The 26,577-nt window shown below is 40.4% G+C and overlaps 1 protein-coding gene across 1 annotated transcript; it reads right to left on the bottom strand.

Annotated features, from left to right (window-relative positions):
* Window positions 1-34: 34 nt before the first annotated feature.
* LOC128299100 (kinesin-like protein unc-104) lies at window positions 35-14,555 on the bottom strand. Its single transcript, XM_053034963.1, has 20 exons — window positions 14,373-14,555; window positions 13,863-14,287; window positions 13,491-13,746; window positions 12,629-12,792; window positions 12,423-12,562; window positions 11,665-11,706; window positions 10,070-10,450; window positions 9,538-9,995; window positions 9,358-9,472; window positions 9,118-9,284; window positions 8,826-9,031; window positions 7,820-8,230; window positions 6,746-6,883; window positions 6,211-6,675; window positions 6,057-6,147; window positions 5,323-5,985; window positions 5,059-5,248; window positions 3,811-4,663; window positions 3,642-3,743; window positions 35-3,579 (listed from the first exon to the last, which is right to left on the bottom strand). Exons 1-20 carry the CDS (start codon window positions 14,553-14,555, stop codon window positions 3,432-3,434), a joined length of 5,598 nt encoding a protein of 1,865 aa, XP_052890923.1. The 3' UTR covers window positions 35-3,431.
* Window positions 14,556-26,577: the final 12,022 nt, after the last annotated feature.

Raw genomic sequence — 26,577 nt, 5'->3', positions numbered from 1 at the left:
AGAGTTCAGACAAAATACATTCTTTTATGTATGATCGTATATGGCGGATGCGCGCTGGGGGAACAACAATAAATCCATTTGCGTTTGCTCTCCATTTTTATTAGTTTGTTTTTTTTTCGCTCTTCTCTCTCTCTCTCTCTCCAGGCCCATAAGAACGTAAAACGTGTAGGAAACGTAAGCATTTTCTCTTCACTAGGCATTTTGGCTAAATACATATATTTGTATGTAAATATATACGCATAGAGATTACACAGGAAGGAAGAAGAATGGTTTGTGTATGTGTGCTGGCAAGGACAGAAACTTTCGCTATGTTACTTTGGGTTGCTTTTCTTTTGCATTCGCTCTATTTGGTATGGGTTTGGTATTTTTGTCAAGTAATTATCATTTTTATTTGTCAACTATATCCTATACAATTAATTGTTATGTATCGGTGTTGTTTTTTTTCTTTTTTTGCGGTAAGCAGAAATGGATCAGAAACGGTTACATTTATTTATTTATTTATTTTTGTTTTATGATTTTTTTGCGTTTTTTTACGTTTGCACACGGTACCAGGTTGTTTTGTTTAACAGCGATGACATTATTTGAAATTTTTGCGTAACAAATACTAGTAAAACCCAAAAAGCTAGTTTTGCTTTGGAATTCGGAAAAAAATTGAATCGACGGAAGGAATAAACGGAACGAGGTAAAAATGTTGCAATTACTAATTAAAACTTTTACAAAGATCACGATTATTTTATGCTTACATAATAAAAGTGACATTGGACCATCACTTAATGCAAGCATTTTCAACCGTATGGGAACTAAACACGAATAATGTGATTGATACAGTAACACAGTGACAAAAATGCTCTGCAACTAATGTATAAACCGAGTCATCTAATGCTCTTTTCTCTGCCTTACAATTGCACATCTTGCTGTTATCAAGCATCCTGAACCGTATGAACAATTTCCTTCCCACTTCATAGCTTACACTTCTTATCTTTGGTATCCGTTGAAGGACTTGAGTGCTCCGAACCAACTTATATCCCTTGCAATTCTGTTTGTCTGGGATGAAATTGATGAACCATCCAGCATAGCCTTAGCACTCTTGCGGTATATGTATCGGAAAGCGCATCGGTTAAACCGACAGCACATTGTGTAGAACGATACCAAATATGTACATAGCTTCTTGCCGAAACCTATAAGCCAAACTAGCAAACGGTTGTGTTCGAACAACTTCAAAGTGTCGTCCAGTGAAATGAAGACAAAAAGTAAAGCTAAGGCCATTCAAGCGAACAACTTAACATGTTCCAGTATTACTTTACCTTCATAGTAATGTGCTGCCTATTTACATAATTCTATACAACGTTCCCGTTCAGCTGTACTTTCGTTGCTTTCCCTCGAAAGCATCGATACAGGATTTAGCTTTTCGCATTTTATTCGTATGACCAACCCTGCCTGTAAGACATTGCCAGCCCATGTCAACGCACAGAGGTTAAAGCATGATTCTAAAACATTCATTTTTTATAGCTTCAAGCCAAAACAGTCTTCTGTAGCCATCCCGGTTTGCATACCTTTTGGAGAAGGAGTACACTTTGCAAATCGTTTTAATTATCGCCTATTCGATACCTTAATTTGTTTCAGTTTTCCTGCTATGTTCTTCAGCATCTTTCCTAAGCAAGGCTAACGGTTCTTGAAAGCAAAATAAAATGTTGCATATATTTCAATAATCCGATCGTAACAATTCATCACTTGTCAATGTACTAATACTTTACGTTCCACTTTCGATTCTATGTTAGTGAGTGTGTTTTCGATTCAACTTGCAAACATATTTGAGCTGACTGTTTTTTTTTTTTGCTGTGTTTTGGTATTTTACTACTGTTAGTTCCGATTAGTTTATGGAATATATTTTGTTGGGTTTTCATCTTCCACCACCGTTCTCCCGTGTTTTTTTTTGTTTCTGCCCGGTTTGCCTAGTAAATAGTTGTTCGTACGCCAAAGTAATTCCTTCTTTCCGGTGAACAGTTTGTTTACGCGAAGAGAGATGTACACGACACAATGATCTGTTACAGAGATTTAAACATTTTCATTGTTTTAGAGATTCTCTTGTCACACAAATAATAGATACCTGATCAGCTTGTTTCTTTTTTGCTGTACTCAATGTTGGGAGAAATTTCAATATTCTTGCACTTTCAGTTTATACTTGATGTGATGCTGTTATTATCCTCAACAACCATTATATATAGCGGCATCATTTCCACATTGATGTAATCTAACATATTTTCTTTTTCTGTGCTTCATTTTGCTTTAAACATTAATTACTCTATTGATTAATATCATGTTCATTGTTTAATGGATTTAGCCAACAGATTGGTACACACTAATCCACATGAATCCTCTTTCGCATAATGCGTCGTCATGCATTTGTCCAATTGATCTTGGCCCGCAAATCACATTTCCTGGTCGCCAATCATCACAAGCGATCTGGCAAAGAAAAAAAGCACCAGTAACAATGCCACAAAAGTGTCACAAAAAGCACAGTAAATCAAAGTTCTTAACGTAGCAACAATGACCCACCGCCAGTTTGCGTCTGCTTAGCTTAGTGGTCTCTTTATGCACATTTGCTTAGGGCATGCTTAGTGTGACAGCTTAGCTGCTCATTTTGCCCAGTCTATCGTTCTAGTTTGTAAGCCTTATTGCAGTCTCTCTAAGGAAAAATTGTGAATAATGAAGGATAAAAAAAATGGATCGGCAACAGCATCAGATCCTGCCTGAATGCGATCTAACCGTACGGCGTATCGTTCACGAATCGCAAATCGATCACATGAGAACTATAACTTAACTCAGCGGCAAAAAATCGTAACTGGGTACGATGATAAAACGTACGTTTGCTATTTTTAAAGCGGATAAAAATAGTTTGTTCTTATGTACAAAACATGCTATCTTACACGTAGCGTAAAGCAGTATCGTTTTCGATAAATTAAAACTTATTCAGCCTCTTAGGAGAACCGTTGAGAAGTAAAGCTAGTAACTAAACAGTACATAACAGAAAAGCTACAGCAACATTAAGAAAACTAAATTGCCTCTCAATCATTACCCACGCAATGCAATCATTTCGTTCTCGCTTGTCAAATCATTCGTACGGAGTCGGTGACATTTGCCATCATTTGCCAGACTGTATGTTGTCTTCTACTTATTGTGGTTTGATTTTCTGAACTCGAAACCGAAATCTAACGACATAACTAAGTAGATGCGGAGATTAACGACGAGTACTACTAATTATTTTGGTTTGATTTTGGTTTTCTTGGTGGTGACGATTGCAGCACGTCAAACTAGCATTATTATCCCTCAGAATAATGGTGGTTATGGTTCTTCGCGCATATTTTGCGACGATAGGAGTCACCGTAGCTTGATGTTTAATATACCAGCACGGACTCCATCGTTATTGTATCTCATTTGCCTCCAGAACTACTGCTACCCCCGTTGCCCTGGGCTGCTGCCACAGCCAGCGCGGACGCTCCCGTCGTCCCCTGTTGCTGATCACCAGCGCCACTACTGGTGCTGTTTACGCTGGAAATGTTTTTCCTGGCTAGTCGGGACCTGCAAATACGTAAGCGTTGTGTCAGCACAGTGTGTTTCGTACAGCAACGAATAAAACATACCTAATTTGTCCAGCCAACAGTGGATTGATCGCATACAACCAATCATGAACTTCCTTGTCACCGAGTGTCTGCAGCAAGTATCCTCGATGTTTGGTGACAACGCTATAGATAATATTACCATTTTATCAATCGCAATACAGTCCCTGAATATGTCGTTCGATATGCTTACCTAAATGTGTTTGGTACCTTCACCATTGCCGCTTGATCTTCGCTGCATTCCACCTGCGCTGTGGCCAGGTTTAAGACAGCTCGTTCCACCGGATCTTTATCGGAACGGAAGATGAAAACGTATGGTCGCCGTACGGTGACCCATCGTTTCTTCCAACCAGAGCCACCATGTTCGAGCACGTTAAGGTATCCTTTGCGAGCTACCACCGGGCTGACCCGAATTTCCTCCAGCTCCGGAACATACAATCTCAGCGAAAGTTCCTGCGTTTGAGGCGCCGGTGCCGGTGCTTCCCAACCATTCGGTACATCTACCCGTTCCGGCGAGCACAGTTCAATGGAGTTGCTCGAAATGTAGCTTGCATTCATATCCGCACATCCCTCGTCACCCGGCGATGCGTCAGACGCTTGCGTACCGGAACCGTTACCCTCAGCACCTAGTTCCTTGCAACCAATGCGACCTTGAATTAGCTTCACACACTTCCACACCAGCTCGGTTTCGCGGACTGAAAGATCACGCTCTGGCAAAGCAGGTGTCTGTTGATCTTTCACCGGTGTTTGTGGCGACGGTGGAATAACCATGTGTACCGGTGATGCACTGGCACGCTGAGCCAGATTGCATACGTCCTTTTCGGTTTTGGTGGTTGGGTTCGGTGTCGTGTCCATTCCGAGTCGTTCACGCAGCAGCAACAAATGTCTTACGCGGCCAACCTCTTCCAACCGAGTAAGCTTTTCCAATTCCCACTGATGGTCGAAGATGAGAGAATCTCCACGTGGACGCCAGCCGTGCAGGTTTTCTTCACCCCGCACGTAAGTAGAGCTCGTATCCAGAACACGGCGCTGTCGACGTTGGACACCTGGTGGAATATTGTATTGTTTAATTATAGGAAGCACTCAAACTTAGTAAGAGAAAGCGTGTGAAATGTAAAAGCTATAACAAACCAATAACTAGCACGATATACGAAATTAAATGCATAAAAATATGAGAAGCATCACCACTAGCTTAATTTGAACCGAAAAATATATCTCGTTAATAATAGCCCAAAGATTTATGTTATGTGTAGCATTACTATTTAGTCTAATGTGTAGTAAATGTATATTTCCATACATTTACGGAATTCCATCATGCTTATCATCATATGCATAAGACTGAACGGAAAAATGTTCGAATAACGGAAGCAAATAAACTACGAACTGAAATAAGCATTCTTCGTTCTTTTCTTTGTCTCTCTACACACTAGCACAGTTCTACCTGGACTACCTGCTTCAGAAGCTCTTCTCAGTGACAGCTCATAAACGCCCGACAGCCGGTTGGCTTCCGGGTTGCGGTATTGGCCCGAAAACAGATGCTTAAGCGAGCGAGGTCCAGTGCGAGCATCACGACCGTAGATAATCATGCTGAGATCCTTCGTAATGATGGCTGGACGAGCACAGTTATCAAGCTATGGAAAAGAAAATAAACAAAAAACAATAAAAATAAATTTGAAGTTCATTCTCCGCTATGCGACATGTTTACCTCCAGATATGCGCTTAGCGTAATATAAATCTGTTCGCCCGTCTGTGTGACACGGTTGAGCAATGCCGAATTGTGCAGACTCGAATCCCAGGCAGCTTCGAAGCGGAAGAACGACCGATCATCCCCGGGCACCTCCAACACCTCGCCCGGGAACAATCCAAGCGACAGGACGCACGAATCAGAGTCTTCATCGTCGGCCGGCTCCGGTTGGTTACGAATACGTCCGACAACCAGTTCACGAATGTCCTTCCATTTCACTTCGGGTGTCGGTTCATGTACGATCGTGATACGAATGCGCCTCTGGATGCCCTGATGCAACAGGAACAGTCCACGACAGGGTAGATCATCGCTGTGGTCGACGACAGCCGGTACATATTCACCGTTCGGTGCCAATTCACAGATTTCGAACCATACGAGCACATCGTGCTTGGCCAAAACTGTCGACGACGGTGGGCATGGCAATGGGCCAAATTTTGGGCTGCGAACCGGTTGACTGATCGGAATGCTCGGAGGCAACATACGCCTTGGAGGTGGCCTAGTGATCTGGCAGTCTTGCTTGGCATCCTTGTGCAACGGGTGGTGCTGATAATGGCCAAACACCTTGAAAACTATCGGTTGCGTTTTCAGATATTCGATGAAGGATTTCGTTACCGGAACTGTAATCTGTAGAAAGCAAGGCCGGTTAAATTTAAAAACAACTTTGCAAAATGGTTTAGGATGCGATGATTGCTTACATTTTGTACGTGATAGAATCCGAGCGGTGCTCCCGATCCAGAATTCTTTACCGGTTCCGTCGAGAACGCTTCCTCATGTCGATGCAAAAAGCTGCAAATAATACACATAGATTAGTTTTGAACGCCAACCACAACTACCTGCCCCGTAACTTACTTAAACTGACAGAATATATCAGCATACTCGGCCGCAATTCCCGTGGCCTGCAGTACGGTAACACGGAAGGTGAACTCTTTACCGGGTTGCAAATGTTCACCGGGTTCCTGATCGTTCGATTCGTGCAGCTCCGAGGCAACGCTCGAATCGCCGCGTCCGGAATCCGCATCTTCCTGCTCCAATTCCTCCAGCTTAGTGCCCATTTCATTGCCTCCCTCGATGTATTTTTCGTCCTTATCCGGAATGGTTCGAATCTTCGGCACCTTATGCTGTCCGTTTTGCTCCTCATCGAACAAGATGCGTGCAGATTGCTTAACACCATTGCTAAAGTCTGCATTTTCTTCATCCATCACGGGCTGTACGGCAACGCGCAAATAGCCACGTACATCTCCACGCTCATTCACAATTGCTACCTTGTGAACCAGTGGAACCGGGTACAGTAAGTTGCTCAAATACACGAATGATCTATGGCGAAAGGAAGAAGGGATAACAATTAAGCATAACTCTTACACAGGACATAAGTACTAAGCTTTACCTTCCGACCATCCGGAACCAAGGGAATCGATCATAGAATGGATCACCGCCTGTCAAACTTTCAACATTATAATCCGGTGATGTTGGACTCAGCTCTGCTTCGTTGTGATACATCTCACGCATCAGTTCGAGACGTTGCCTACAAGCAGACCAAAAAAAGTTTAGCTTTCACCTTAAATTAGTCACCGACATGAATGGCTATTATTATTGCAGGCTTAAGAATGGAATTGAATATTTGTTGTATATTTTATAGTACAATGTTAAATCCCAGCACGATTAGACAGTTGCATAAATTTACATTATAGTGCCAACATTTAACATCATATTACATTATGCAATTCAATCGAGAGGCGAAACAAATTTGAATAAAGCCGTGTACAAATTTATCAACCTTCCTTTCCGAAAATATTTTCTATCACTTCAGCCGAATCCTCAAAGGCTCGATGATGTATGTAATGTTGGATAAGATGTGAGATGTATTATGTATATAAATATAACAAATGTACAGTTTTCATGCATAGCAGTTATCTCGATTTCAAGAAGATCTCTTTAGCTAAATAATAATTAATAGCAGGTCATAAGGGTATTATTCCGCTCCCTCAAATTCTTAGGTTGAATATGCCACAAAGTATGCAATCGTTATATTTTAAGATCGCTAGTGCTGCTAGGAGTTGATTTAACACATTTATCTGATAATTATATCTTCTGCACTCGTGTTCACCACAATCACTTAGCGGAGAGCCGAAAACAGGAATAATACAATTATACCAAAAGCCGTTATAATGATTTGTGCAATATGGTAAAACAAAAGTGTATTGTGAGTAGTAATGTAAGCATAATCAAAAGCCAACACAGTTCTCTGCTTAAAGCAACAATTGGCGAAGCAACAGATAATATTGATATTACCAATGTTAAACATAGCTATAACAGTTTACTTTATCTTATCGTACAGATCAGATAAAAGCAGAATAATTTCTCAGCTTGGGATTTGTTTATGATCCCGGGCACACAAAACACTGCACAACTATTCAGCCCATTAACTACGTGCGTCACATGCGGAGCTGTTTCTGCTAACCTAGAAGGCATCAAGTTGGCCAGAGTAAGTCTCGTGCCGGCTCTTCCGAAACTGCTGCTACTGTTGGATACAACGACACCACCGTCGAAGATGACGGATGGTGGTGATGCCGTACCACAGGATGATGAGGATGATGATGAAACCGAATTTGTTGGTGAAGTCAAACACTTGCTGCCATCACAGTTAGGCGCTAACCCTCCCAATAACCGTGCAGCTGCTGCAGGTTGTTCTGCTACCAGATGCTCCTGCTGTTGTTTCAAAACCGACAATGGCGGTTGTGCGAACGCTGGATACTGTGTGCCGAAATGTTCCGGTGTGTGCTCACCACTGGACAGCTCGAGCACAAAGCTCATCAGCTCCGGAGATGTGTCGGATGTGTTATAGATTTGGCGCATCAGTTCCAGCCGATACCTGTCCAATTGTATCCGGCCAAAAAATTTGCAGTAACATAAGTGAGCGGCCATCAGTATGCCACATAGGTACATGAGATATATCCACAATTGCTTGGTCAGTTTAAGAGTGTAAATTATCGTAATGCAATAGTAATGAACGATTCAAGGAGATCCGAATATTAGCAATAGAGACATATAAAGAATAGAAATGTTAAATAAAAAAAAATAACAAGTCGCTAACAAATTGCTTTAAACGTGAAACGAATCACATTTTTGCTTAAAAAATTTCACGCCAGGCCACCAATTGACAACGCAGCAAAAGTGAAGCAAACATTCCAAAATGCAAAAAATTGTGAAACAAATTAGTGGGATCATTTGAATAAAATCGTGAAAATTGGAGAGGAAATTAGTGCGAGCAAGTAATGCAAGTAAATTTATCAAGAACTGTGGAATGAGATTGCAATGTATTGTGTTTGTGCCTTTGAGGATATCTGATCTAGATTGATGCCAAATGTATTATTTAGTTAGAGCTCATTGTAAATGCCACAAGATGAGCAAAATAAAACTCGCACGAAAGCGAAATACAATCGTAAGCCAAACATGGTTAAGCTTACCGCAACTTTTCCAAACTCCAGTAATGTGTGGCTCCATTCTTTGTATCGGTCACTTCAACTGCCACAGTCGTTCTTGGTATGGGTGTCTGACCAAATTCATCTTCCTGACCACCATTTGTCAGAGCACCTACAGTCGGCGCGGCTGTCAATTCCGGTGGCAGCGGAGAGTATAGAGTGTCCGTCAGTAGCGTGAACTGGAATTGCACCTATGAGAGAAGAAGAGATAAGCAACACACAGCTTGTAGAGATATTGATCCATAATTTAGATCCCAACCGAATTATTGCTACGTACCTTTTTCTTCAATTCAACCGAAATTGCGTTGGCTTCCTTTAGGAAAATAGCATTGCCCCAGAGATCGTCTCGCAGTGATGTGAATTGATGGTAACGCCATTTGCGGAAGGCCCATGCGGCCAAACCTGCTTCGCGTGCTGTCCAACAGGACTCAAAAAGTGGATTAACTACATGGTGAGTGATGAAATATTGTATTAGATTTATGATTACAATGATATAACGCAATGCACGTTATATTACCAAATATGTCCTCTTCTTGATGAAAATCTTCAGGACTGTAGCTGCTATACATCGACATTGTCATTGACTGTTCCTCGACTTGTTTCTGAAGTGCATCGATTCTTGCCTCGTAGGTCTATTAAAAGAGTGTTAAAACATATTAAAATTCAACGCCAAACCTAAAAGAAAGCATCCACCTACTTTGCGTTGCTCTTCAAACTCTTGGTCGGCAGCCCGCTTTTCGCGCTTGTATTGTTCCTCTAGCGCCAGTAAACGTTTCTCCATTTCTGCCTTCAAATCAATACCTTGCTTCTCCAGCAGTTCGCACTGGGCAAAGTTCCAATCGGCAATCTCGCCACTATTGCCCGGCGTTTCGCACACATCGACCTCCTTATTTTTCTCTCGCTTCTCTCGTGCCTGTTCCGGGTGCGTGAACCGAAACACATGATTGCGTCCCAAGATGACACGCGAACCAGTTTGTAGAACCTCCGGTTCGATTACTTTCCGACCGTTCACATACACCAACGCATCCTTATGTGGTACCAGCGTAACTACTCCATCCTTGTTTTCAAACACGCAGTGCTCCTTTAAGATGTGCGAGCCAGACAGTTGAATATCCTGCGGTACGTTCGCTTCCGATGTACCGAGACGAGTGAGTCCTGTGGAGAAGAAAATTTAATTATCATATTCGATCTTCAAAATCTTTTTATTCCCCCAGGGAGATAAAGCCTACCGTCCTTAATGTAATACAACAAACATTCGGACAGTGTGGGATCCTCGTTGAGATTCACCAGATGGGGCGATTTCTTTGGCGAGAAAACACCAACGGTAATGCCATCCTCTTTCACTGCCACACCCATTTCGGCAAAGACGGCTTCCCGCTGCACACGAATCTGTTCGGTTCGCTTCAGCTTTTCTTCCCAGGTTTCGTTCAGTTCGGCAATCAGCTTTTCGCTTGCTTGCAGCTGATCGACTGCCATTTCCGTACTGGAACCGGTACGCTTGCGATTGCGGTTCGGCGAATGAATCTTCTTCTCGCCATCTTCGCCTTCTTCCGTAATAACCACACCACCAACTGATTCGATTTTGTCCGATTTGATGAGGCATTCGTCCTCTGTAAAGAAAAGCAACATTATATGAAAACATTAAAACATAACACTTTTTAAAACATAATTTGCACACTATTATCATCAATTAATTTGTAAAGTATATTCTTACAGATTTGCGCAGAAACCGAAACGTGCTACAAAATATGATGGCTTACTCTGTGGAAGAATGATTTTCTTTTGCTAAGAACACATCGGATAATCTTTTTTTTTTCGGAGAAATTTTTAACATCAAACGATAAAAGCTTAATGCGAAGCTATAAATTTTGAATATTGTATCACACGTTTAACAAAACCTTTGTCATACGGGTATTCCTTGCTAGAAATTCACACTTCTTTAGATGAAAGTACCACAAAATGAAAACTACGTAAACAACAAATGAACGTACACATTTCAGCGGTTTTCTAAACGCTGCCGACGACGCTGGGTTGAACAAATGTGATATATTGTCAGTATGTATGTAGCGTATTTCGTCTTAGGCCGGAAATCGAGAGCTTACGGTTTGATAAAATTTTGACTCAATAGCTCAGTTTTGTCCAACCCGGGTGTATGGAACATCAACGAATATAAAGATTTTATGAAATAGAAACACTTAATACTCTTATACAAATAAAATGTATGTGCACAGTGAATCTTTTATGAGTGGGTGTGCAAATGTGAAGCAAACATATTTACACGAAATAAAGCATAAACAAAAAAATACGTTAAACATTTGCTGTATGATGTGGGAGTAGTAGCATATGGTAGAAAAATGTTTCAAAATTATTCACAGAAGCATTACTTTAAGCTTCGAGAATGATCGGAGCAGTATGTGAGACACCAAAGCGTATAACATAGGCACTTCCAATGAGGCAAACACATTCTCATTTCAGGCAACACATTGACGAAGCTCGTACATTCACGTTCTCACACGCGAATATAATCACAAAAATAGCACGCCAGAAGCGCAGTTTGTAGTGTGCAGACGAACTTTCCTTAGCTCGTTACCAAAAAAAAGCCAGCAAATGATATCAAAATAAAAACACAAACAAAAGCTATGGTCTATGGATTTATTGATATCGTGGTGAGATGAAAGATTGTGACGAGAATAAAACAATAATTCAGAAGTATAGACAGAAACAAAAAGTATTACAACCGATGGAAAAATAAAAAAAGCAGTTTTTTTCCTTAAATACGGTAGCCATAACTGTATCTTAGCGTTCGACGGTAATCTCTACTTACTATTAGCATCTCGCTTTTCACAAACCACTTTACCGTCCGGTCCTACATGAAAAGTGTAGTACAAGTGTGATTAAAAATTCACAATTCAACACTTTCGAGCTATTGTTTGAGGGGGGGAAGTAATTGCAAGCAGTAAGCTTCTGCAAGCTTCATATTTGCTAACCCTGGCTCATGTTCAGGTGTAGTTTTTTGTTGTTGTTGATACGATTCTTTTCTTTATTCCGCCATCGTCATTAGCGGACAGAATTCGAATCGTGATCAACCAAATGTGGAAATGTGTTCAAGCAGTATGACGAAAAAAAAAATATCTAAGCTTTATAAATGGTTGATTTTGAATTTTGAATGAATGAGCGAGTTTAGTTTGAATTTTGAATTTTGATTCCCAAATCTAACAAACAAATCGCACAAATAACTTAAAGTGATATGATTCAAAACGGCCGAAATAACGCATTCCAAACATGGTTGATAGGGGGTAACAATCGAGCAATCGAGGTGTTCGGCAGGAATATAGGAGGTGCTTCGTGAAAAGGGAGGAGCGCATGATGAGTAGGAGTAGGATTGTTTAAAATGGATATTGAATGATGCCCCATTGAAAGGAACTTTCTTCAAGGGCACAGCAATTATGATAAACGAAACAATTAACAACGATTCGTTTCCGAAAACTCTGCCAAACTGTTTGGATGGATTGGATATTTGCAAGCGTTTAACAATGGCAGCTTGTTTAAGCACCTTCGAAAGTGACCAGCGAACAAACTCACCTTCCTGCACCTCGATGCCTTCGGCTTTGAGTAGCTCGCGCAGCTTTTGTATTTCTTCCTTGAGTTCGCGAATAAGTTTCGCATTAGCGTCCTCGTTGACGACCGCTTTGCAGACGATCTGTTTAGCCCGATCGGCATATCTAACGTAGAAGGGAAAGATTAACATGATTAACTTTCACGTAATATGCATTCAATGGTAAACTCACCTTAATGTGCTCAGTGTTTCATCGTAATTGATATCGGCCGGCGATATCGCAGCTATCATGGCCGTTTTTGAGTTTCCGCCAAGGTTTTCTCTGAGCAACCATGTCAAAACCGAATCACGATAGGGAATGAAATCTGCTTTCTTTGATTTTTTATTCTTTGATGCCTGCAACAGTGTAATTGAATAATTATTTAGATGCATTTGTTTCACGATGCAAATAAATACACTCTGGGAAACACTGACACTGAAATCCTTAGTGGAATTATTATATGTACGTTCGGCAGAAGGAAGATGTTTTGGGTAACAATCGAAAAAGCATGCTTTGCCCCATAAAAATCCAATTAACAGACGTCACTACTTAAAGATAAGCATACACACAAAATCCCTACCCAACACTCATACAGATTTTAGGTAACTGTAATTGTAACTGTACAATCTTCACGGAACAAAACAAGAAACACACTATTTCACACCGAAAAAACAACTAATACTTACGGACTGAATTCGCAGATGTATTCGAAGTGTATTTCAAGGCAAGTTGGTAATGATGATGAGTATGATTATGATGATAATGTTCGTCAACGCAATATGGATATAATGAGAACAAGTAAGATTTGGAACGAATCAATATTTGCTACAGTAAATTAAGAGATACACGGTAGAAGGGATACAATGAAGGACACACATCTTGGTACAATGACGTTGAAATGCATCAGTTACACCGTAAAACTTAATAAAGCATCACAAAATACGTGATGCTGACAAAACACCGATAAACCCTAATGTTTGAAACGCTCATCTAAAAATTTAACACATCTCTAAACAAAGGGATAGGGAGGAAACGGACATCGAAAAGTACTTACAATTTCAGCCAGCGCCGATATGACCTTGCCCAGAGTGGTGAGACTCTTGTTAATGTTGGCGCCCTCCTTCAGTCGGGTGCCCTTAGCGCCCGTCGAATCGGCCCGCTCAGATCCAGCCAAATCGACCAGACTAATTTTCGAAACCTTCTCTGTTTCGAGACTGGTCATGCGATCCTGACGTTTCTGGGTGAAGAAAATCGTAAACACAGCGTGTGATCTTGAGCTCGTTTCGTTCATGTTGGTGGCGGCCACAGTACTGCACAACAACAGAGCATAGAAAGAGAACCGTCGAAACGTTTTACATTAGAGACGTTTACGTTTACAACCGTACAACCAAAAGCAATTTCGTTTATTAGGGCCGCGTCTAATTACCGTGCTTTGTTGCCCTCGTCGATCAGGTCGTGAATGTCCTGGTACGATGTGACAGCCAGTTTGGACAGATCTTCCACGTACGGACCAAGCAGCGGATGCTCACGCACCTTCAGATTTCCTTTATTCTTTGGGTTCAGCAAATCACGGACGCGTTCACAGTAAATCTCCATGTACGACACCTCCACCGAGTACTTCAGATCGTCACTTTCGGTCTCCTGTATTCGACGGAACAGATCCTTACAGATCATCGGTATCACGCCCTCCTGGCTTTCCTCCTGCTTGCCCATCATGGTATACGATTTGCCGGCACCCGTTTGTCCGTATGCGAAGATGCAAACGTTGTAACCGTCGAACGAGTGTTGCAACATTTCCTCTCCTATGTCGGAGTACACCATGGCTTGAGTGGAGAATTCCAGATCGCGAGGCTATTACCGAGAAAGATGGTCAAATAAATCGTTATTATAATATCGTCGATTGCGCGCGTGAAGACACTACAAATACGCTGCTTACATCGTGTGACCAGTAGGAGTAATCATAGTTGAAACGTTTGACCGATTCGCTCGAACCGGGCGGAACTTTCGGGTTTGTGATGCAAGTCGTGTTGCCGGCCATTTCGATGATACATTTTGACTCCCGGGCGATTTCCCGGGAGTTGAAGGGTCGCACACGGACCGCCACCTTCACGGACGACATGATGGCGGGTGGCCCTCGGCCCTGTTTCCGAGTTTAGATCTGTTGTAAATGAAAACAATGGTAACGACAAAAATTAATATTATTTACATTCAATATGGTTTGTTCTCTTCGATCAAAGATTATATATAACTCATTACTTAAACGAATATTCCAGTATCAATGGAGACGCCTGGTAAATTTCGTCATTGTATTGTTTTTTTTATTGCGAAATGAAAGTTTAATAGAAAACATTGAAACAAAATATTATGACGCGAAACATAAGCATCACTTTATTTTTAGCTCCCTTCATCGCCTACCCTTAACCACTACAAAGAGCTGAACTGGGAAAAAGTTTCAAATGTTAAAAAAACTTGAAGCACTACCATCAGTAACTTTCTATTCAAAGGTAAATGACGCAAGAAAAGAAAGGATAATATAATCAACAGAAAGGTCACCTTTTTTGCCAAGAGATTACCATTAGCGGTTAAAAGGTAGGAGAAAGAAAAGATCCATTTCAAAAGGCCCTGATCAGAACTTTTGCAAAAATACGCAAATTAATGCCCATTTTCATAACTGAACCACATAATGAAACATAATATTAACACTTTACAAACCAACGAAACCGATGAGTTTCTTGGGTCGGAAGTAAAAGTATCAGGCACCTCAAGTTCCCATTAATATAAGCTATTTGAGTTAGAATGTAAATTTGATTGCAAATACACGTGAAATATAAATAAATCATACGTATACGGTTTCTACAAAAGTCATTCAAAACTTAACAGAAAATTTTATTTCATGAAAACCTTCAAATCCACAAAACGATAAATCACTTCATGAAACATTTATCCGATATTAGTTTTCCAACTAGACAAAAGGGGGAATTTAGAGCCAGACGCATAAATCACATCCCAAATGCTGGGCGGTTGCGAAAAATGTCAGCTGTAAACCCTCATTGGATTATACATACTTCTGAACGGTCTTTTACTAGCCCAGGCAACACTAGAAAATACGTGGCAAGTGAAACAGTTTCCATTTACCAAATGAAAAACATCTCTTCCCACCTGAAAGCATAATTAAAATCAAACTCGAACTGAGCTACATGCGTAGCAGCACAAGAAACGAATTCATTTCCAGTCCAAAATGGGACCGTTTCTCACTGCATCGGGTCGAAAGCCTTGCTTTGCCGGAAACATTTTCACGCTGTCTTTATCTTCTGAAATCTGAACGCTACGAGGCGCACTGGCAAATGTTCGATGCACACCATTCTCTGCAGGACGTCCCAATAGCAGCAGGATGGCTAGTTTCAGCGCGTAATTAATACCGAAAAAGGGCGGTGACCATATGTGGAGCTGATGTGAACATTCAAATTAATCACCAACATACGGCGAACATTAGGAAAGAATGAGAAAGAAAATCAGAACAATTATTTGTGGGTGGCACAAGGCTGTGGGACGGAAGTGGGAAATTGATAAAATACTCTTTGTCTACAAACATGTTAGTTGGTCTGAACAAATGACATCGTTCCAACATTTTAACACTATTAAAACCAATTTTTTTCTGTGTTCTGTGTTCTGTCGTAAGACGTCAGTGTGTTTAGTCCCCACTAAATCAACGAGTCACTCCATATAGGATTTCTAATAGTTTTCAGTTTCAAATAAATGTTCATACAAAATTGCAACTTTGCAACTTTATAAATATTTTATCACACTATCCGCACATACTATCGCAGCACTTTTTATTATGTATTTAATTTTTAAAATGATGGTCTTTCCCCAGTCCTATATCAGTACTAATATTCTATTTAAAAAATTGATCATGTATACTTGTTAATTGTTGATTTTATACAATGCAAAAAAAAAGAAATCTGCTATTATTTTAGTTTAATTGTAAATTCAGATAAACATTATCAGCATAATTTATCTGGATTGTTTCATGTTATAGGTCACTTTTGAAGCCCAACCAAACATGTTTGCCCGTCTATTTTTGACCTTTTTGAAAATTTAACTTTACCTGTTTATTTTTACGCACACTTCATAATCTGTGGCAGAAAAGAAGTTCTTTTCCGCAAACAACCGCCATCGATACTTGATAAAGCTGCGTGTGTATACCAGTTTCCTTTCTCTACGTTCCACTTGCGTAAGCTTTCGCTCCTAATTAATCAACAGCACGCTATCCAATTTGTTGCATATCGCCCACGCAACTTTACCCTCGATGGGTGAAAGTCGATGCCAAGCATGATGGTGCTGGCAAACGTTGCCAATTCCTCGCTTTTTGATACGTAGCTTAAGCTCAATCAATCGTAGGTCGGGAAAACATCATAAACATGCTTCTAAACGCGAGGCACGACAAGTCGCATGACGAGGGAAGGAAGTGAGGTGGAAGCATGATTAGCAACATGAAGGGTGCGTGTTCGACACGTTCGAGTGGCTAAGTAAACAGTGTTATAACTAAGTGCATGGCATCGTACGAATATGAAACAACGTCGCAAAAAGCATGCAACAAGAAGAACGACTTCAAGGAGTACGTTAAAAAAGCAGTAAAACTTTTAGTAAGCCCTTCGTTTCGTTCGTTGGTCCTTAAGCAATTTTTATCGACCAATTTAATGCGTTATTATACTGTTGCTATTTCGCCTTTTCTTCTAGAAATTGTGAACTTTTTATTCATATTACACTCGATGCCGCGTACTACCACGATCAGATGCTTTTAGTAGCTCGTAGCACAAGGACTTTTGGCCATCGTGCAAAAATGTGTTTTTTCCTATGGTAGCGCCTCTCACAAACCATTCATTACACGCCATTCCGGGCGCCAGATGTCTGCCTGCGACAGCACTACTAATGGGGTTCGTTTTTACAGAAGGCCAATATAGCAGCGACATGCTAAAGTGTATGAGATCCTATCAAGACAAAAAATGGCCTCAAAAGAGAACCTTCGCCATGAACCTTTTATGTTTTTTTTACATCGAATTACATGTCTTCAATGTTAAGTATAATATGTCACTACGGTTATACATTTGGCAAGAATTGGTCATTCGATTCCTTGGGCTAGGCAATGTTACAAAATTCAGTTTCACATTTAAATTCAAGTAATAGTTCAAACAAGTTTTTCTATCGCAATTTGTTTCTCTTCCCCACTGCTTCAACTTGCAGAGAGAAATGGTCACCTTTCATTACTCAGCTGTAGAAATGCATTATCACTCTCTATCATTAAGCCCGACCTGGTGACCTTATATTCAAATGTGTTACAGAGTTTTGCCGTCGTAAAAGCACACAGTTGAAATGGCACCGCCTAGGTTAATGGTGAGCTTATGTTCAATTGCAACGTGGAGAGCTCTAATGTATCGTTCCGAATGTACCTACCTCGCCCACCAATACCAATTACCAATACCGAATGGAAGTACATTTTTGGTGGCTGAAAGCCACACTATGTGAGAAAAGCTTTCAATGGTAAGCGTACATACGTAATAGTATTAGTAGTAATAATACTACTAAGCTATAGAGAAAACCTTCGACTGTGTGAATACCAGCCAAAACATTCACATAGAAAATTGGATGAATCACAAACGCAGGATCTGGGGATCGCGACTTCTGGGCGACTTTTCACGTACAAGTGTCGGTGACTACCTTCGACGCTACGCATACATCGCTCCCATTTGTAAAGTTGGAGCCAGTCCAAGGTAGCGCCAGCACATCCAATACCAAAACGTCGGTGACTCATTCTACATGGGCAGTAAATATATATTTCCCATAATCACATCCCACGAGGGGAATCGCTTTCTCTATTGCTTCCTTTTTGTGTATGGCATACGAAAAACGGTAGTTTCTTCTTTACCGCTTTTGGTGTGGCGAGCAAAGTCCAAACAATAAACCACTTGTTTCAATGAACCATACCAAGCTACACAAACCTTCAGTGTGGCCATGGTTGGAAATATTTTGCCCTGCGAGGATTGTTTGTCCCTGCACAACATTTCACCCAAGCCATCGAACGACTGTGTGCAGGCGACTACACCAGAACTCAATATTGCTCGTTTACCGACGGTGGATTTTTGCCAACGCATATCACATTTCAGGGCGAAGATAAAGATAAAGGTACCATTACCGTGCTTGTACTGTTCGACCAACAATGTTTGTCTTTTTAATGGCCATCCGTTTCCCAGACGAATGCTTTCCATGCAACACTGTCGATGGAGTTATGGTTTTTGAGACAATTTTGTTTATGAAGATGGATTTTTATGGACGAGCAAAGAAACAATGACAAGTATAATATTGACTTCGTCAACTAAAACTCATAACTGAACCCATACCTTTAACATTTGTAATGTTTTTGATTAAACATTTGTTTTAAATACTATTGAAAAAGAAACAATACGAAAATCAAAACACAAAATATTAAACGATTCTGTATGTGCTGTTTAATTCATTTCCTTTAAAAATCTTTTTTTGAAATAGTAGTTTTACTTTCCTAAATGTAATTACACAATAATTTTAGTAAATATTACTTTTGATTAAGTATATGAAAAGTACGACTCTCCTTCCATTAAAATGCTTTAATATGTATTATAAAATAAACAAATTGATATAAGTCATAACATTAGACATAGCTTATATATGTATTGGATAACTTTAAAATCATACATGAAATGTTCACTCATACATAATTATGCAGTATTTGTTTGTGCTATTTGAAACACTCCCTCTATACCGTATATCTAATTCCATATGATTCTACTAACAGGTCATTAACCTCTGAATCATCGTTATTGATTGTTTATTCTGGAACAGAAATATTTCCTCACATACAACACTGCAATTCTATCACCAACTCCAACTCGATGCACTCCATTGAAAAAATCGTGCCCCAGTATCAGGCGGTTTTTTCCACGCTTACTTCACAACCACAGTTGCTTGCATCGATATGGATGGAAATTTTTCAAGGTAACATACTGCTGCAAGCCACGCACTCGCTAGCACACACGCGCAAACCGTATGGACAATCGGGCGCCTCCACCAGAGAAGGCATCAGCTGCAGCACGAAAGTGTGAGCTATGCTAATAACACCTCCTTTGCCTCTAGCATTCGGTGAGGGTATGGAATGCCGCTAGACACGCACACATACAGACTGACGATCTACATTTTTCTACTTCCTTGCCCAATGACCGGACCACCAGGCTTACCGGGAAAACGGGTGACTCATCCGCTGGTGTGCTCGATTTTCCTACTCATTTATTTATTCTTATTATTCGGTGTTGATTCAAAGCACGGTATGAAGCGGAAGTATTCGTACCGTAATGTTCTTTGTGTTGCAGAGCTGGAAAAGAGCATCATCTTTCTAGTTGCCCACTACACGAGTACGGGCAAGTGTGTTAGTCGGAAAAATCGATACAAGTTTTCCTACCATTCAGCCCGTTCTACCACCTGCGGTAAAAGATTATCCCACGCTAGATTGGTCAGCCGATATGTTCGTATGTGTGTATAATATTGTCTCCTTCTCAGCAATGGAGCATCATATTTATGTGAATATTTTCTCTCTCTCTCTCTCTGTCTCTCTCTCTTTGGGGGGTGGGTTTTCCATACAATCGATATCATGCGCTCATTCTCTTCCTCATCAAAAGGTGCTCACTGTACGGCAGGTTCTTTGGGAAACGATAAATGGTTATGCATGGACACTAGCAATGCATACAAAAGGACTGTTTTGTGTATGACAACCACCCCGATACTGATTGAGAGGATGATGCAGATAATCATTGCTCTGTTTCGTGACACATCTTGTGCCAGATGGGGCCCGCACTTCAGCCAGTGCCCAAGGATCCACTCACTGCTGCATCGAGTACGTAGTCAGTGTACAACAAACAAATGAGGACTTTTGAAGGATAGAGAGTTTGTTACGGGTGTTGTCTCGAGTGCTTCCCGAAGCATGTACCATATTGAGAGCTGCTGTGTAATTTATTATTGATTATAAATACCTGATACGGTTTTTTTGTTTTGCAAAACCGCTGATGGATGGTACTGTACGATTTGATAAACATGGAATCGCGTCATAAGACTGCTCTGCTCATTCGTTTGTAAAATAACACATTTACACATTTCCAAAGCAGACATATTGGGCAAAATTCTTTTAATTGTGCTATCCTTTTTTCTCCGTTTCTGCATAAATTTGCACAAAAAAAAAACTCCACAATCGTCTGCAGCGAAGACAACGTCATAATATTGTTTCCATATTGAACTCACACCAAGCCACTCACCAGAAAACACTCGTACCACACTCAACGCTGTCACTCACTAGCGGAAAACATGAATATCCTTTATGGCACTCGCGTGGAAATCGCGAGTGGACATACGCTTTTCCTCTTCAAACCCATCGTGTTTCTACGTAGGTATATTTTGTTTTCTCATCCAAAGAGAGTGATAAATAGAGATGCAGAGAAAAAGAGCAAAGGAGAGGGTAATAGAGAGAAAAAATGGCGAGAGATGGAATGGAAATCTTTCGAAGAAAAATTGCACTTAGAAATTCACAAAATGGCGCTGCAAAATTTAATTTTTCACTTAGACTAAACATGTTCGATTGTTCGTTTTTTCTGACAACAGAAATAATCCATTCTCACACGTGTTTTTAACTTTGTTCTACCAAAAGATAGTAACCAGAACACTGTGTTATAACCATAAGGAATGGGCGACAATATGCATGTCAGTGGTTATAAAAGCTATATTGTTGGAAATTCCATCACAAACATACACCATTAACTTCACCAATTACACATACACAAATATAAAGGTACAGTCACATATATACAAACACGCATGTTATAAACGGACATGACCTTTAGCAAGTATTCCCGTGCCTGGGTGCGTCGTATAATTAAGATGATTTGATTATCACGAAAAGGCACGAGACAATTATTTCCTTTCCGTTTTGATATCGATTTATCACTCAGCGGAACTTAGATAAAAGACAGAAAAACTTTTTTCTTCACAACCGAAACATGAATAATCAATCATCACACTTCACCACCCTTTAGAGATGAACAGGGCAGACACATGATTGACCTCGAATGGAAGATAGGTACAGCTAGCTCCCGTACAACATGTGACGCAGGATGTGTAACACTTACTGAAGGGATGAAGAGATTTTTTTCGCGATGCAGAAAATTGTTTTCCGTTGCAACACCTTCGAAGAATGGTTTGTAGCGAGCACTAATCTAAACACGCGCGTACAAACACACACACACACGCTCGACGGTACACGTGTGTCGTCGTTGGAAAGGGTGGCCTACGCTGGTCACTTATTAGGGTGCTACTGCTTTGCGGTTGGAATTGATTTTCTGGCTTTCCTGTACTTCACACTGTGTACGCCCGCACACGATTTTCGGGGTGTTTGCGTTCCGTTCCCGTTTTCAATCCATGCTGGAAGAAGGCAAGTTTGGAACTGAATCGTATGCCCAACAAGGAGGACACACTCGCACAGAATTATTCGCTCACAATAGGTACGGTTTTCGACAGGGCTGAAAGCTCTCAATTTATGCCAACGTCTCAATATCCTTTGCATCGGTGACGCTCACCGTGTCGTGTAATATGTGATGGCATTTGGGTTTTAGAGCATACAATCAAATGAGGGCTCTATACTCACAACACTAAATAGCAGTGAGCATAAATGTACCGAAGGTACTCATTTCGGCGTAAATAGAGAAAACTCCGTGCGAAAACGTTCGAGAGTCCTGGTACATGCGCAGTAACGAACCATGGCGCCTTATGAGATGCTTTATCGTTATCGATTCCAATGCACAATACATCTCCCATAGTGAAAAATAGAGATTAAAAGTGTAAAAATACTCAAATTTCAGATCGAACAAGAGACGATGGGATGAAATGAAAAGAAATACATCGACATTCCACCATTTGGACAGAAAAGTGCCTAACCTTTATGAAAGATAGATCTTATCCTTTTATCTTCTCCTTTGGTAAGGGCGACCGAGCGCAGTTTTGTTGTTTTTATGTGCAAAAAACATAACTCGTAAAGAGGGGGGAACGTTATTAAAGAACACTGAGTCAAAGTGCTGAGAAACCACGAAAAACGTCACGATGCTATAATGTGTAGTTGCAAGGCGGACAGTCGATGAGCGGTTCGAACTCAGCACCTCTGTTGGCACCGCTTTCCCATGGTAGGAGTGCGCGCGCAAGCCATAATAATGAGTGGAGTGGCTTCGTACTGAGTTCCTCACTTTGTCCCTAACCTCACGCTTATTTCATGTTTCGGCAAAACATTTTGCGGAAACACTGATTGACAGGATTCGACGCGGGTCATGATTCGGCAACGGAGTCAGGCAAATCGTTAAGGGTCGGTAAGGGGAAACTGTGAAAAGGCGGCCATTTGCGGTTGTTTTGAAACAAATGAGAAAACTTTCGGTCGAATAGGACACACATCATGGGCAGCAACGTGCTGGTGGTCCTGTGGTAGGGGTAATGCATAGGGGTTTAAAAATAAAACTTAAATGAAGAAAACGCAACGCACATTACACGAGTTTCTGGTGTGTTATATGCCCAAGGAAAATTTTATTCTAAAACGAAAATTTGATGTGTTGCGTCGCTTAGCCAGATAGTTGCAGAATTTGCTTTCTACGTACTAGGCTTACCTCAGGCTGAGTGCCGATTAAATATCTACTTATGGCTTTATGGTCTTAGCATGGAAGTAAAAATGTCTGTTTTAGGCAAAAATTTACGAAAATATACAATCTTATTATAATCCTACTTCAACGGAACCCAAATATCAGTTGAAGTCTTAAATTTCGAACTATTGAAAAACACGAATGAACACAAGCAGTAGAATTGCATTGCGAAGCGCCTGAAATTATGCTATTCACATAACAAAATAGTTTACTATGTGTTTCCGTGAGTATATTAACACAATATTCACTCTCTCAAAAAAAGGAAAACAAGCTGTACATAAAAAAAACATCTGTTCGACACTATGTAAGCAGCTCTATCTACTAATAATGAGACATGTTTTTATTAGATTACTAAGTCTGTCCCATTTATATCTATCTGATGAGTACTGCACTAATAATTAAAATTGACACATTTTAACACCTTTGCATTAACAAAACATTAGAATTATTATTAGAATTATTTGAACAATTAAGTTTCATTTAATTGAGGAGCGACCCGGTGACATGATGCTAGCGGAGCCGGGACACGGGCCGAAGCAAAATCCCATCCGGACCAATCCCCCGTAGCAAGGACTGACTGTTCGGCTAAGTGATAAAAATAAGTCGATACTGGCCGTTGTAACGGAAAAAAAATTGTATCACATTTGAAATAAATATCTTTTGAACACTCCTCTTACCACTCTTCTTCATTTTCTCTTTCTCGCAAAACACCTCGAGCAAAACAGTTCTATGAACTCCTCCTACCAGCACGTTTCGCACGTGCTCAACAAATATTTCAGACCGTTTAGGTGTCTTCTTTAACAACACCATCGTTCTGCTCAGTACAACATCCCGAAAGCAATTTGAATTAACTTCTTCTCTACAAAACCTCGTGAAACCCCGTGCAAGCTGTTGCCAAACTTTGAGAGAAAAAAGTTGGAAGTTTATAAATTAACTATATCGAACTGACATTCGCATTGACGATCATGTTTTGGAAGAAAAATACAAGAAAACGTACTCTTCCACAGAAGATGAGTTCTACGACAAACGGAGAAGTTTGGCTTCACCAAGTAAATCGATCGTATACATTGGTAGATACTTGTCGTTGCTTTGCTAGGGTACGAAAAACGAACCGAAAACTATTACGTGATGCGTACACTCTTGAGTGTAATCAAATATCCTTACTGACAACCTTCTTCGTCATGGCAAGTGCAAAAAATAGAAAACGGTTAAAAGCAAAACAATTCTCACTGACGTTTCATGCCAGGCTGCAATAAACTAAACGTGTCATCACCCTCTCCAAGAAAAACCTTCAAGAAACGACGAGCGTTTTCGGATGCTTAGAAGATTGCAGTCCGGGCGCGAAAACAAAACGAAATGGTCTCAAGATAGTCATTAGTGGAGAAAATAAAGATGGTGTTGAAAGTTGTGGTCAAACAAAATGTGTGCCGGTGGAATTTGCCATTTGTGCCGATAGTCCTTTGTCGTGCCCAACGCCTTCATGGGTGTTGAGCCAGAGCAAGGGAAAAAGGTCACTATCGGACATTCCGGATGAATGGTCTCTGATCGGTGTGCTATAATGGATGTGTAGGATCGAAGGCAGCGACATGGATACCTAGCCAGATGGCTTGTGATGAAAAGACAACAACACAATAATTAAAGCAGATGTTCATTGTACCATTTTTCCCATGATTGAGATTTGAGATTCAACCATATTTTCTAGTAAATAATGTTTAAAAAAGTTTCATTACACGATTTTGTCGAATGTCCTGTAGAATGAGGACTATGATAACTAATGTCTGCAAACGATATAACGATTGCAATTAGAATACCAATTCTATGTAGCAACCAACTCAACACTAGCCCGTCTCTAGATGAGCTCTTTAAGGAGCAGCATGAAATCTTTCACCCTTTCGGCGGGCCACTCGTTATGCTGTCTGCGAGCTATCGAAGTGTGTAGGTGGATACTATGAATCACATTCATCAGGATGTCTACCCATTCTCACCCATCTACATTGAAGCGAGACAAGACGATCTTCCCGTAAAAGTTGCGACTTGCGTTTGAGCTTGCGTCAGGATCTGCACACGCAAACCTCGAAGGACACAAAGCGGATAACGGTTGTGTGGCGATTTCTATTTTTAGTTGACGTCGTTTGCCAAAGAGTATCGGTCCCGGCACGCTTCTTGACACTCCCAGGCCGGGAGGACATGTCTGCTAGCCCAGAAACAGCAAGGCATCCTGGAAAGGGGACACATTTATCGTCTAAATTGCCACAGAATACGTTTACTTCAATATGGTTGGTGCTTCAAGTGCGAAGAAACATTAGATCTTTTCTTAGTCATAAGACAGTAATCGATGTTTTTTTCTAAGTTCAATATAAATGGACCTATAGTACAAAGAAGAAGTACAACTAAAACATGCAACCAGAAACAAAGGTAAAACACAAATTATTTAGCAGCTCTCAGTGGCAAAAGCCCAAAACGTATCGACCGGTCCGGTAGGTATAAACTGCGTCACCACAGCTGACGTAACGAATGGATATCGATTTTTCCAGACCTTCCCTGCGCAAAAGTTTCATCCACATCTCCACTGCATTTCGTTGCAAAAGGTTCGTGTTTTTCCAACCCGGACGAGGAAGAGATGTTTCCATTAATCGACTAAAGATGGAAGGCGAAGTTATACAAAGAAGATCAGCTACAGAAGCATATAACCATTACAAAGCTTCCCGGGTTGGTGTTACGGACCGACAGAAGCAATCGATTGCAATTCTCTGTGACACGTGCCATGCTGCAGTCATTTCAGAAGTAGCAAGCCCAACGTCATCCGATAAAATCCTCATAATTACTATCAATTTTCAGTTCATTTCTATGTAAAACATGTTGTGGTAAATCTGTTACGTTTAAGTATTTCAGTTTTCATGCGTAGAAACCATCAGCACTTAAATATGAGTATAAATTAAACTCACTTAACAAGAAAAAGTAATGCAGCTTTCTTATGATTATTATATTATTGATATTATTATCATTATTTCTTATTCATAGTAACAGGCACATTTGAGCACTTAGGAGGACGTAATTATTGCCAATTAACGTGTCTCAGGCTTCTAGATTAAAGGTGTGTTATCGGGAAGAGATGATTCTAGAGTGCTCTCATTCATTAAAATTGAAATGTTAATTAAATGGAATTAGATTAAAATGTTGAGTTAAATTGTAGATTAAATAAAAAGGTATGCTACCTGCTGAACAATAGTTTTCTATCACTTTACTGTTTGTGGTTTTAATGCTAGAATAAATTAGAAGAATAAACGTAGGAAACGAGACATATTTAACAATGCTACATTTCACACAATTTTTATTTATCATGCATTGTTAAAATGTTCTTATTGCTAAAATAAATACGAATAAAAT

Source organism: Anopheles moucheti, chromosome 2 (genome assembly GCF_943734755.1).
Source record: "Anopheles moucheti chromosome 2, idAnoMoucSN_F20_07, whole genome shotgun sequence".
Taxonomy (NCBI): Eukaryota; Metazoa; Arthropoda; class Insecta; order Diptera; family Culicidae; genus Anopheles; species Anopheles moucheti.
This window is presented reverse-complemented; position numbering and strand designations above follow the sequence as displayed.

Coding starts and splice junctions, on each gene's coding strand:
- LOC128299100 (XM_053034963.1), bottom strand. CDS start 14,555: ATGTCGTCCGTGAAGGTGGCGGTCCGTGTGCGACCCTTCAACTCCCGG. Junction 10,451..11,664: donor TGAAAAGCGAGATGCTAATA/GTAAGTAGAGAT, acceptor TTTTCTTTACAG/AGGACGAATGCCTCATCAAA. Junction 6,148..6,210: donor GATATATTCTGTCAGTTTAA/GTAAGTTACGGG, acceptor TATTATTTGCAG/CTTTTTGCATCGACATGAGG.